The sequence below is a fragment of the Melanotaenia boesemani genome, chromosome 16 (assembly GCF_017639745.1).
Source record: "Melanotaenia boesemani isolate fMelBoe1 chromosome 16, fMelBoe1.pri, whole genome shotgun sequence".
In the NCBI taxonomy this organism is placed as follows: Eukaryota; Metazoa; Chordata; class Actinopteri; order Atheriniformes; family Melanotaeniidae; genus Melanotaenia; species Melanotaenia boesemani.
Genome location: NC_055697.1, coordinates 25,240,415 through 25,251,994, shown reverse-complemented (window position 1 = coordinate 25,251,994; position 11,580 = coordinate 25,240,415). Strand labels below are relative to the sequence as shown.

The window sequence follows — 11,580 nt, the reverse complement described above, 5'->3', positions numbered from 1 at the left end:
ACAAAATGCTTCAGTTCCTTCTTTTTAATGTGTTAACCTGTCGTCTAATAAATCTGTTACACTTCTGAAACAAAATATAGGCAATTATACAGTATGTAAAACAAACCCATTTTATTTTACACTATTTACATTTTATAACGTATGCATTGCATTATGAAAACAAAAGACAAAGGTGATGTAATAAGCGACAGAACAGAGGTGCCCGGCAGCGTGAGGAGACCTGGATCAAACAGAGTCTGGAAATAACTTTTAAAGTACTTGCACTGATTTACTACGAGCACCAGAGAAGTGATGTTTTCTATATAACAGTAATTTTAATGCCAATTAGATCATCTTTTTTTGCAGAAAATACACACACCTGGTAGCCAAAGCCTCTCAAATATGACTTCTACTACATGATATCTAACCCAGGTTCAAGAGATGCAATCAAAGCACTGAGTTCTTAAGATTTCAGAAAATCCCACAAGGAAGTGGGTTTCAGGAGTAATAAAGCCTAGATCCTTCCCACATGAAAGCTGTTATTACAATTCCACGTTTAGGTCATAATCTTCACTGCGAAAACAAGAGAATGAGTCATTGTGACCACGTGAATAGATATTAATTTAAATGTGAACTCATTCACAAAGTCAGACACAGCAACACGGATGTTTAAAATCTGAAAAGCAGAATAAATCCAGAGCTCCACTGTAAAGTTATTTGTCCAAAATCTCAGTTATTTTGTATTTGTGTGAACACGTCACCTGAAAGGACAGAAATTTCAAAGGTTTGTTTTGCCACCAACCAGCTGACATGTGTATTTATAAGTGGACTTTTAGATTTTTCCTCCATTGATGACAACACGAATTAGATTATCTAAACATGGCCATTAGAAGTTTTAACATATTTTAGCTTTTAAAAAAAATATGGTATTTGACATAAACAGAGACCTAATGTAGGAATGTTGGATTCTTTACTTTTTTTTTTACTCAGATTTTTAATGAGTTATTAACAGTTTGGTCTGACAGGGCTGATAACATTCACTTATATTTCATTTGTCTAAGGAAAACAGTAACATCCCATGAACTGAGCCTAAATATTGTATGACTTGGTATAATAGTATGATTAATTAACTTTTAACAGTAATGGGCACAATTTACTTAAATAACTGACAATGTCAATAAAACTTGGCAGAAACAATATGCCTTGGCAACCTGTTGCCAAGAGAAAAAAACAAACACGTATTTATCTTTCCTGTCTTAATGTTGTTTCTCCAGTTTTGTCCGATTTGTTTTAATGAGAGAGTTTTCAACAAATAATTCCCACTAAAACACAAAAGTGTGTAAATGGTGTGATGACTGAAAGTTTTGAGGAGGGGCATGCTGATTTGTTAATGAAAAGTTAAGACAAAGATTTGAATTTTTTTTAAAGAATGGATGGAAATCCAATTTTACTGTGTATGAAAATCGCTACATTCTTTTCTTTTTCATTATTCCCCCAAATGAAAATGGTTTTTTACAACATTCAGCTCAGAATCTTGAGATCTGTGAATATATTAACCCTTTCCTCCACAGTGTACTTTAACATTTACATTAAAAGATAATAATAGTGTAATTGCTCCCAACTCTGTTGAGCCAGGTGGATTTGGGATAGTTGTTCACAAACTGTCAGAAACCTTTAGATGGCTGCAGAAAGGGCTGCAGATGGAGGATAAACCACAAGGTGGCAACAGAGGCACAATTTTCAGCCTGTCTGCTCTCTGTAAAACCCATTTTTGTTCTCATATTCTTTAAAGTATTTAGCATCACTGATGTGGTTCCGGTGCAGGTGTCCTCTCTAAAATCCAGAATTGGCTCCACACCTGCACCACCCTGATGGAAAACATGCTTCTTTTTTTTTTAATCACCGGATATTCTGACAACAGAAGCATGAATTAGAAACAAGACTCTGGAAAGTGAGACATTTAAGAAGGCAAAAGTTTCCGCTGTGGAAGATTTTCAGCGCTGGGAGACGTTTTCTTGATTAAACTTGTGTTAAAAGTCCTCAGAAGCAACTTGTAGTGTCACAGCTTGTAACGACTGGTAGTGTACTGCCACACAAACTCTCCTACACACCACACAGTGCCAATATACATGCATGTAGTTTGATTTGTTTTTACAGATATTGGCCTTTAAAAAAAAGCTACAGCAATAAAGGCTAAAGAGGAAATCTAATCCAATTATTATTAAAAGCAAAAAAGTTAAATAAAATGCTGGAATTTACAAAGAAATAAATTGAGAAGATACAGTCTTGACTAATTCCACATTAAAAAAACAGCTTAATCACAATATGAGATTCTAAATATTTTGTTGTGGGTGATAGAAGAAAGATTTCCTTCTGTTTTTTTTTTTCCTCTACAATAATCTGCAAAAAAAAAAAGAAGAACCTACAGACCTAATTAAAAGTGAGAACACTACCAGATTTTTTGGGTCTAATCTGAATTATTTCTTTGTAAATCAGCTTTTTTTTCTCTTGCTTTTTAAAATCTGTTTAGTTTTTTTCCCCCCATGTGGCCCCAGCCATTAACACAAGTAACTTGTTAAAGACCAGATCTGTACACAATGCACTTGTGTGTGCGCACTTTATAAGTCTACACGCACACACATCCACACTCACACACTGTGCATACACACAAGGTCATATATTATAATGACATCACATTTGTTTACCAAATACATTTTTCTCTGTGCAAATTTTTAACACCAGTGGTTGAATACAAAAAAAAAAAAAAAACATTAAAAGGAACAGCTATTTCTGATTAAAACAGCGTAAAAAAATTAAAAGGATGACGTCAAAAACAAGAGAAACTAACTTAGATGAATAGATCTCCGCTGCCTTGACAACAGTTGCTATGGTGTTAATTAGCAGGAAGTGATGGCAACCCATGCATGGATAGAAATGACCAGCCAGTGTTGCTTCCTGTGTTGGCTCAGAGGGGATCCTGCGCAAACACACGCACACACACATATACACACACTGCTCTGAAGCTGTCCACCTGAGGAGACTTGAGCCTCACCACGCGTCTGTTTACCTCTTCCTGTCTCTGCAGCTTTACAGAGCAGAGCAGCTATTCACGCACCTATCTACATGACCAGACATCTTAGTGTTTGTCTCTGTCCCAAATAATAAAAAAAAATACAACATTTATATTTACAACAATTAAATAGAGGTTGATTAAGCACTTGTGTGGTGTAGTGAGGGGTACTGAAAGTTGATGCTAGCAAAAGTGGCAAAGCTTTTAAGTCAGGTTTCTCATTTTTTATCCTTTTTCTCTTTTTTAAATAAACAAAAAATAAATTGGAAAGCCATCCTGGTTGTTAAAGTTACACCATGCCACAATAAATAAAAGGGACATTTTAAAAAATGTGGGAAGAAAAAGAGGAAAAGGATGGGTTTTCTGTGCATGATGGCTCTTCTGTGAAGCTTTAGCGCAAGTAGCAGTAGTAGTAGGAATAGTAGTATGTGTAGAGCTAGTAGTAGAAGTAGTGTTGACTAGATTGCCTTCCTGGATGATGCTTTCCCAGTGTGCATTCTGCAGGGGAGGGTGGGATAGTTTCAGGAAAGATTCTGTACAGGCCTCAGACCAGCAGTTCAAACCCTCGTCCTGTCAGAAACTGGTCCAAACCACACCCCTGCTCTACCACAACACACTTTACAGATACACATATAACACTCAGGTGGATTTTAAATGGGCACAAAGAGGAGTCCACATCTGTTACCCATGAACGGTCCCTCTCCAAATCACACTGGTGAGGAGGTGAAGGCTGGGTGAGGTTAAGCTGAGGGGGTTGGATGAAAGTGTCTACCAGCTGCTAACTCCCTTGTCTCTTTAAGTGACGAGATGTTCAGACACTGTGGTTATGCTCGCATGTGTGTGTCTCAGTAGCTGTTTTCATGGCCCGCCAGGATGTAGAGGTTGCTGTTGGCTGTAGGGTTGTCTGTAGGCCGGCTCTCCAGCACCACAACCCTGCAACACACACACAGAGGCAAAAACACAGGCGCACACACAATCCAGTTTAGTTCAAAACATAAATCAGTCCTTAAAAAGTCCAGAAAAGGAAAACCCAGGCATGATTTCAAGAATGTTATTAGGTTTGTTTGTTTTTTTATTTATTTATATTTTTTACATATTTAAGAATCAAGAAATAATAATAAAAGAAATAATGCAGAATTATTTGCAGTGATTTGAGCAGCAAACCAGCAACCCATACAGGATTTGGTCCAAGCCTGTAAAAGCTTTGTTATTTGGAGGGAAAAGGCAAAGACGACTTGTCCTGACACCAAGTTTTACTCTGTTAACCCTGACAAAATCTGGGAAAGAAGCTGTCAAAACTAACACCCAAAGACCCGCACTTTCACACATCTTCACTTTAAATGGACTCAGCTGCTCAGGAAAAGAGGTAATAGACACCAAAGTCCTTTGCTCCACATTGTGGGTTGTTATCTTGAACATTTACAGCTGTACCAGGAGGATCAGACCACATAAAGATGATTTTGGCCTCTATATACACTTTGTTGTACCAAAGACTTTAGAAGTATTTCCTCATACATTTCCTTTTAGTCTAACTGTTCCTGATCAATCACATCTGGAGTAAAACATACCACAAGAGTCCCGACAGAAAGAGGCAGAGTTTAAGGCTAGCAATGAATGTACCTGCGCAGAGTGAGGCCTCTGTCCTCGGCCTCTGGATCCCTACAGTCAGCGTGTCTTTAGTGATAAGACATCAGAGAGGGTGTTAACGGAGTGTTTAGGTGCGTGCGTGGATGAGAGGGTGATGGGTAAGAACATTACAAGGAAATGTAAATGTGCTGGGATATGGTTCTCACCTGTCTGATCCCAGTAGTCTGAAGATGCGAGTGCTGTCAGAGATCTCCTGAGTGATCTGAAGAAGAAAAACAGAGGGTTGGCAGTGCCACGTCCACAGCAGAAAGTTTAACATCTTCTTTTTGACATTTTCAACAAGAAGTGCTTAAAGTGACAGTAAAAAAAAAAGACAAAGATAAAAAGATTTTTTATAGTTAAAAACACACACACACAAGCAGAGACACTCAGTTGCAAACTGACCTCATTAGTTTTAAAACTCCGTCCCTGCATGCCATGCCTCCAGAAAGCCAGGACACTGTCTTGGAGGCAAACTGTTAAAACAGGGAGAAACAAAAAATGAATAATGTTCCAGTAAGATATTGTTCTACTTTAGCCCCATTTTTTCTTTTTTTTTTTTTAACCTGTGGATTCAATCTGGAAGTTGAAGGTGAGCTCAGCTGACAACTTCCTGCTGGATTTCAGCCGACCCTGGAGGTTCACTATCTTTATACATCCTGTAAACGGGGATGAAGAAGAAGAGAGGGAGCAGGTGAGTAGAAGTTTGATAAAAGTCTTCATTTTGATGAGCAGAAATGAGTTCCTTACTGTCGAGGCAGACTAAGATGGTGTCTCTCTCTAGCTGTGTGACATGGATCACACACGTCTGTGGTGTGTCTGTGGAGAGAAAAATAAAGGCAGAGGTGTATTTAGCGCCTACTGATATCTGCAACACCAAGAGTTTGTTTTATGTAACTGAACCTGTAACACTGTTTTTTTTTTACCTGCTTCTGTGAACCAGGAGGAGGTAGTGTTTGGGTTGACGGTGCCGAATCGGACCACCTGGTTGAGTTCGGTTCCTTTGCTGACGGCCACGCAGATCAGAGGGTAAGTCTGCTCTGGGACCACCAGCATCTCAAAGACCTCCAATGGACATGGCAATGGAAAATCAATGGTCTGTAAAGTAAAGAGAATTAGCTTTTCTGAACATGGTTCCAGAGCAAAATATGTAGTGCTACAGATTAATGAGGTGTAACTTTAAAATGTGTGTATTCAAGGCATTTTTTTAAACAAATGTATTACAAACAAGGTCTGTAGGATCCTTGGCTGAGCTTCTCATTAAAACATGCACCAACTAGATAACACTACACACTAAACTGTCTGAACATGATGCATAAAGAACCCCGAAAAGTCGCAGTCTTTTGTTTACAATAAGTCAAAGATATCAGCCAGGACGCTTTAACAATAATGATCCTTTTCATGTTTATATCAGTAAATGCATTTAAACATATCCACAGTAGAAGAGTAGAAAGTAAAACGCAGGCAAGCAGGAACGAGAACTTCACGCCATGAATTCTCCTGATGATTGTCTCCAGTACTCAACCACCTTAGACATGACTGACACTAGTCTGAATTATTTTTTTATTTGCTAATAATTTCTATTTTGCAATATTAAACATGAGCTAAAAAAGAGAAGGAGGCAAAAACTGAAAAGGGAAGAGTTTTGAAGAGGAGAAAACTGACCTTAATAAGCATGAACTTCTGCATGGACTCCACCCACTCCAACAGCATGACACTAGACTGGAAGGCTCCACACAGGTATTTATGGCCTGTATACGGGTTACGGACTGCAAGGAAAAGATTAGAGCCATCAGTGTATTTTGATAAAAAGTTATGTTTCCTTTTGTTTCTCTTTATTTGAGACAATTTTAAGAAATAAAAAGCTTGTATTGTGTAAAGAATAAATAGATGTAGTGGTTTGTGTTGCTTCATAGTGATGTCACCAGTATTATTAACAAAAGGGTTGACATCTCACCTACGCAGCACTTTTGGCATCCTTTTGTGTCTGGAATTTTATTGGACACAGCAAACTTCCTGCACACAGACAAGAAAAGATACAAAGATGACTCAAATATAGATTAAAACAGATGTGAATGTCTTATTTTGTTGTGTATTTATTTAAATTCCTATGTAATAAGTCAGGCAAAAAGAATAGAGGGAAAGTGTGAAAATTCAACTAATCACAAGCAGCTAGTTTGTAATAAGTGACAGCTTTGACTTCCTGGTTGTTACCTTGGAATAATCTTATCAGGCAGCTTGTGTGTGGGAATGGCTACTGGTAACTTCTGTAACTGTCGGGCCTGCTCAAAGAGGCCACTAAGATTATGGGAGTACAGCTGGGAGGCTTTTCCTGCAATGAATAGAGGACAGATGTCAATCTTTAATCAAAACTGAGGTGTTTCTAATCAATACCAACTGGTCACACAGTCTCGATGTGCAGCTGTTTTATAACCCACCGGATATGGAAAGAAGACAGCTGTTCATGACATACAGCCACGTACACCGCCGAGGGAAGAGCTGCAGACAGACACAGCAGAAAAGTGAACACATGTCCAACAGCAGAGCATCATATTAACCTAAACTGCCCCAGTTTCCATGGTTAAAGTAAAACAATCTAAATGAAAATCTCTCATTTTCACACCTGTTCCATTGTGGTCTCATGCAGCTCGTTGAGATTTAAGGTGTAGATCCCCTCCTCTGCTCCAAATATCAAATACTGATCTGAAACACACAAACATTTTGTCGACTATGAGACATGGCAACGTAGCTTATGACATCACATAATGTGGTGACTTGATAATTGACCGTATATCTGATTTCCTCTTAGCTACCTCTGGTGTCAGGGTTGATCCACGAAGTGGCACAGTGGATCTTCAGTGGACAGCCATTGAACACCTTAGAGAAACACGCACCCATCTGCAAGTGGAAGGAGATAAATAAATATTTCTTTAAGTCTTCAATTTTTTTTTGTGTGTGTGTTTTTACCTGGAAAACAGAGCACTCGATATAACAAAAATATTTTTCTAACGCCATTTGCATCGTGGTGGTTTTACTTGATACTTACATGGACTTTGGGTGTAGGTGGGAGACCATTACTGATAGGCTTCTAAGACAGAAACACACACATTAAAAAACAAAATTAAAACAGTATTAGGTCTTTCCATTTGTCAAGGAAAGAGCCATCATTTCAGAGGTTTATTTCCCAGTTAATTTAGTTTCAAACACCTAAAATAAAGGCATGGAATTATCTTACTGTTTCAGGATCAGCTACACCATTACACCCACCAAGGTTGTAGCATCAACAGATGTCTGTCTCTTTTTGGTATGTGTAAAGACTCTTCATGCTCTACGCTAAATACAGACCAAGCCTTCTATCAGTTTTCTGCACCCATTACATGTGTGTGTTGGTTGGTTTTCAGCTTGCAGGACCAGGCGCGTCTGGAGGCTGGAGTCAATACTCTGATTTCTTTCAGTGAAAATATCATGTTCAGTACCACAGGTCTAATAAAGAAGTGCAATTTGTTTTCACTTGTGAGATTTTTAGGCAATAAAAATTACATATGAAACCCAGCCACAGTGTATTCATTCAGTGTCACATGATTATGGAAGCCTATCAGATGAAATAACGTCATGATAATGCTGCTGCTTAGTGATGTTGAGTTTTAATATATCACTAATCAAAAATATTTATGGACACAAACACTTAAAGGACTGGAAGGAAAACCTCATCATGGACTAATTTTCCATGAATGACAATGATGAGATGAAGTTCTCAGCGTGGTGCAGGAGAGCTAGCTTGCTAGGAGAAGCTCCTAGCTGCTCCTCCCAGGAGCTCAGATGCTTCCATCTTTACCTCCCCAGGAGAGTTAAAAAAAGAAAATTCTCTTGGTCTGATTTGTCTGATTTTTAGGTGGCTAACATTTGCTAACCTGTGTATAAACACACACATATCTGTGTGTTTGTGCATCAGGTTAAATGATGATGAAAGGGACTCTGAAATGAAATAACAGTCAGCATTGTTGGACTCTGGTAGTGTATTTTTTTAGTCAGTCCAACTTGCTAAATTCAGCATACTGAATTCAGCACATCTGTTGGTGCTGGCTGATTGTTCAGGATAATGAATGAGAGAAGCGGATCAACACAACAGCTAACTTCATACATCACTCACACTCTTGTTATTTACCATTTTCAGCACAAACAAAACTTTCACAAAAACATGAGTTAAGAAACTGAAAACCAACTGTTGATCATCATTCAAAAGAGACCAGCTCAATCTGACATTACTGGAAAACACAGAGCAATGTGCTGTGTTTATGGACTGTTTTTGTTTTATTTTTATCAGCATATGTGGTCTTTCAGTTTTCCTGCTTGCATAACTAAGTGGTGCCACTCTGTTCCGTACTGGTAGAGTTGGTCTTCATGCAGGTGTGGATTGCATGTCCTGGGCAGCAGCTGGAAGTTGTCTTTGAGGTGTGTTTAAGTGCCGTTTAGTTTGCCCAGATACAGTGAAAAGACACAGTGAGGGGCTTCTTGTCACTGCTGGTTTTTTACCATTAACTTAATGCTTAAGAGCCTTAAGAAGCTACAACAGAGACAGGTTGGGTCAGACACAAGTGCTGTGCTGATTCAATCTACCACTAACCTACCTACTAACCCTGGTAACTGCTGTCTGCTTACCGGAACGTCCTTCTTGTCTTTCCTTATGGGGACACTAGGTGGCATGGTGGACTGCCTCTCTGCTGGACTTTCCCTCTCGCCATTGTGGGGCGAGTTCAACCCATTACCTACAACAACAACAAAGAAACAACCCAGTGTCTGAGTGACAAAGAAACAAAGTATGTTTTTGGGAGTGTGTATGCAGGAATGTCTGAAGGCAGAGTCCACTTACAAGAAGATCTCAGAAACATTGTTGGTTATAATGAGGACAGTCTAAGTTCATGGACTGACAACACAGAGAAGAGTAAAACAGTAAAAACAAACTATTGGGAGCAGAGAGAGGGGGGAGGAGGGAGGGAGCAGGCTAGCAGGAAGAATATAGAGGATTAAATATAATCATGAGCAATACGGGGCGTCCTATCTGCGAGTCGGTGCTGTGGATTACATAATTGCTTTAGTGGAGGAAAGAGGACTGACTAAATGTAAAAAATTAAACATCTATATGTTGAACAACCTCCACTGTACACTGTACTCCTTTTTTACTCTGTGTTTATACTACACTTAACTTTTTCATTTGGCCATCTGCAGATAGCATCATTAGTTTTTACTGTCTTCCTTATCTTTTTCAGCCAATTAAATTTTTTTAATTATGCTGTCCATTTTATTTTTGCTTTCTGTTCTGCCCCATTTCTCTACTGCTTTTGAGATTTGCTGCAATGATAAAAAAAATATTTCCATTCAATGATCAGTTAAGTCATCCTTTCACCTAACTTTAGTGACTATATAAAAATGTAATTCTGAGCTCAAGTTCACTTCTTCCACAGGACTGAACTTTGGATTGGCTTTTCAGCTCTGTGGTGAAAATTCTGTGACACAAATACATGAGAGTGCTCCTGAATGAAGCATCTGAACAGTGTCTGGGTCAACTATGACCAGACCCTGCAATACTCTGGCAAGTCACCATGAGGCTCCGTAATCCATTAAAAGTTTGACTTATCCAAAAAGACCCGACCTAGTTCCTCTCTAAAACTTTAGTCATAACATGATGCAACATAATGCTACCTGCTTACAGTATGACAAGATACTTCAAGTCTTTGCTTTCCATTGAATTAATATTCTTTTCAGGCTGCAATTATCTAGGGCAGGGGTGGCCAACGTCGGTCCTCGAGAGCCACCTTCCTGCAGGTTTTCGAAATTTCCCTGATCCAGCACACTGGACTCAAATTAAATGGATCCAATAGCCTATAAGGATCTGCAAAATGACTCATTAGTTTAAGTCAGGTGTGTTGGAGCACAGAAATTTGGAAAACCTGCAGGATTGTGGCTCTTGAGGACCGATGTTGGCCAACCCTGATCTAGGGCTTCATTGCTCGCTCTACTGGTGTCTAAAATCTGACAATTTTACTCAGTCTAAGAGATCCAAAATGTTTCTTAATAATCAAGTAAGGTCATCATGCATGCAACAAATGAGACCACAGCATGCACCACAATAAGCATTTCTACTGCTGTCACTGTGAGGCAAGAAGACCCAAAAGTCAAACTTTGTTAAACTATCAGGGTGAAATGAAGCCATGGAAGAACAACCACCAAAGCTCCTGGGACAAAAAAAGCTTAATTTGACACTTAAAACAGTGTCAGCCCACCAAATATGTTCATTGCAAAGCTAACAAAAGCAAATGGGCTCATTAAAACCAGCAGGAGCAGACCAAAGGCAGCAGCCTCTATCATTCCCTGGTACAAAAACTATAGCCATCATGTGGAAAATTATGGAATTCCTGGTACTGGATTAGCAGTGATTTTCTGTAGTTTAGGAAAGTGGGTTAATAAATTTCATACATTCATAGATTTAAATTCTGTGCAGGAGACACTTCCAAGAAACTGTACTATTGGAATAAGTTTAATCTTTTTAATGGCACAAATAACCTGAAATCTGATCCCAAAAATCAGTTTGTTATGTTTGATTTCTAAATATGAATTTAGAAAGTTTATTCCAACTTAGTTCCTTTAAACCCTATCATGCAATTATATGTCACTATGTGAGTTCTGATAGGTCAGGAAAATCCTCTTCCTTCTTCCTCCTAGGGAGTGAGGGGGGAGTGGCAACAGCGTTTGATCGGGTTAAACAACCAATCAGAGTTCACAAAGACAAGTAATCATACTGAGCAGGAGCTGATGAACAGAAATAACTTGAAACAAAATAATTAAAAAGCATTTTTGTTAATGGATGCATAAACACATGAATTATTAAGACTAGAGGGATTGAGTAA

At 38.7% G+C, this 11,580-nt stretch overlaps 1 protein-coding gene across 7 annotated transcripts in view; it reads right to left on the bottom strand.

Moving 5' to 3' along the window:
* Positions 1 to 3,702: 3,702 nt before the first annotated feature.
* LOC121655380 (mitogen-activated protein kinase kinase kinase kinase 3-like) overlaps positions 3,703 to 11,580 on the bottom strand; it is a 39,673-nt gene continuing 31,795 nt past the window's right edge. For 4 of the 7 annotated variants that reach the window (XM_042009988.1, XM_042009992.1, XM_042009991.1 and 1 more), the window contains 15 exons: positions 9,335 to 9,441; positions 7,722 to 7,763; positions 7,489 to 7,573; positions 7,299 to 7,378; positions 7,114 to 7,174; positions 6,890 to 7,007; positions 6,633 to 6,691; positions 6,341 to 6,444; positions 5,602 to 5,773; positions 5,426 to 5,494; positions 5,242 to 5,334; positions 5,081 to 5,151; positions 4,843 to 4,898; positions 4,670 to 4,723; positions 3,703 to 3,982 (listed from right to left, as the gene is read on the bottom strand). In XM_042009988.1, coding sequence (XP_041865922.1) covers positions 3,895 to 3,982; positions 4,670 to 4,723; positions 4,843 to 4,898; positions 5,081 to 5,151; positions 5,242 to 5,334; positions 5,426 to 5,494; positions 5,602 to 5,773; positions 6,341 to 6,444; positions 6,633 to 6,691; positions 6,890 to 7,007; positions 7,114 to 7,174; positions 7,299 to 7,378; positions 7,489 to 7,573; positions 7,722 to 7,763; positions 9,335 to 9,441 — 1,259 coding nt within the window. In that variant the 3' untranslated portion in view covers positions 3,703 to 3,894. The remainder of the gene's footprint in view (positions 3,983 to 4,669; positions 4,724 to 4,842; positions 4,899 to 5,080; positions 5,152 to 5,241; positions 5,335 to 5,425; positions 5,495 to 5,601; positions 5,774 to 6,340; positions 6,445 to 6,632; positions 6,692 to 6,889; positions 7,008 to 7,113; positions 7,175 to 7,298; positions 7,379 to 7,488; positions 7,574 to 7,721; positions 7,764 to 9,334; positions 9,442 to 11,580) is intronic. The other 3 variants (XM_042009990.1, XM_042009994.1, XM_042009989.1) reach the window with 2 other exon arrangements.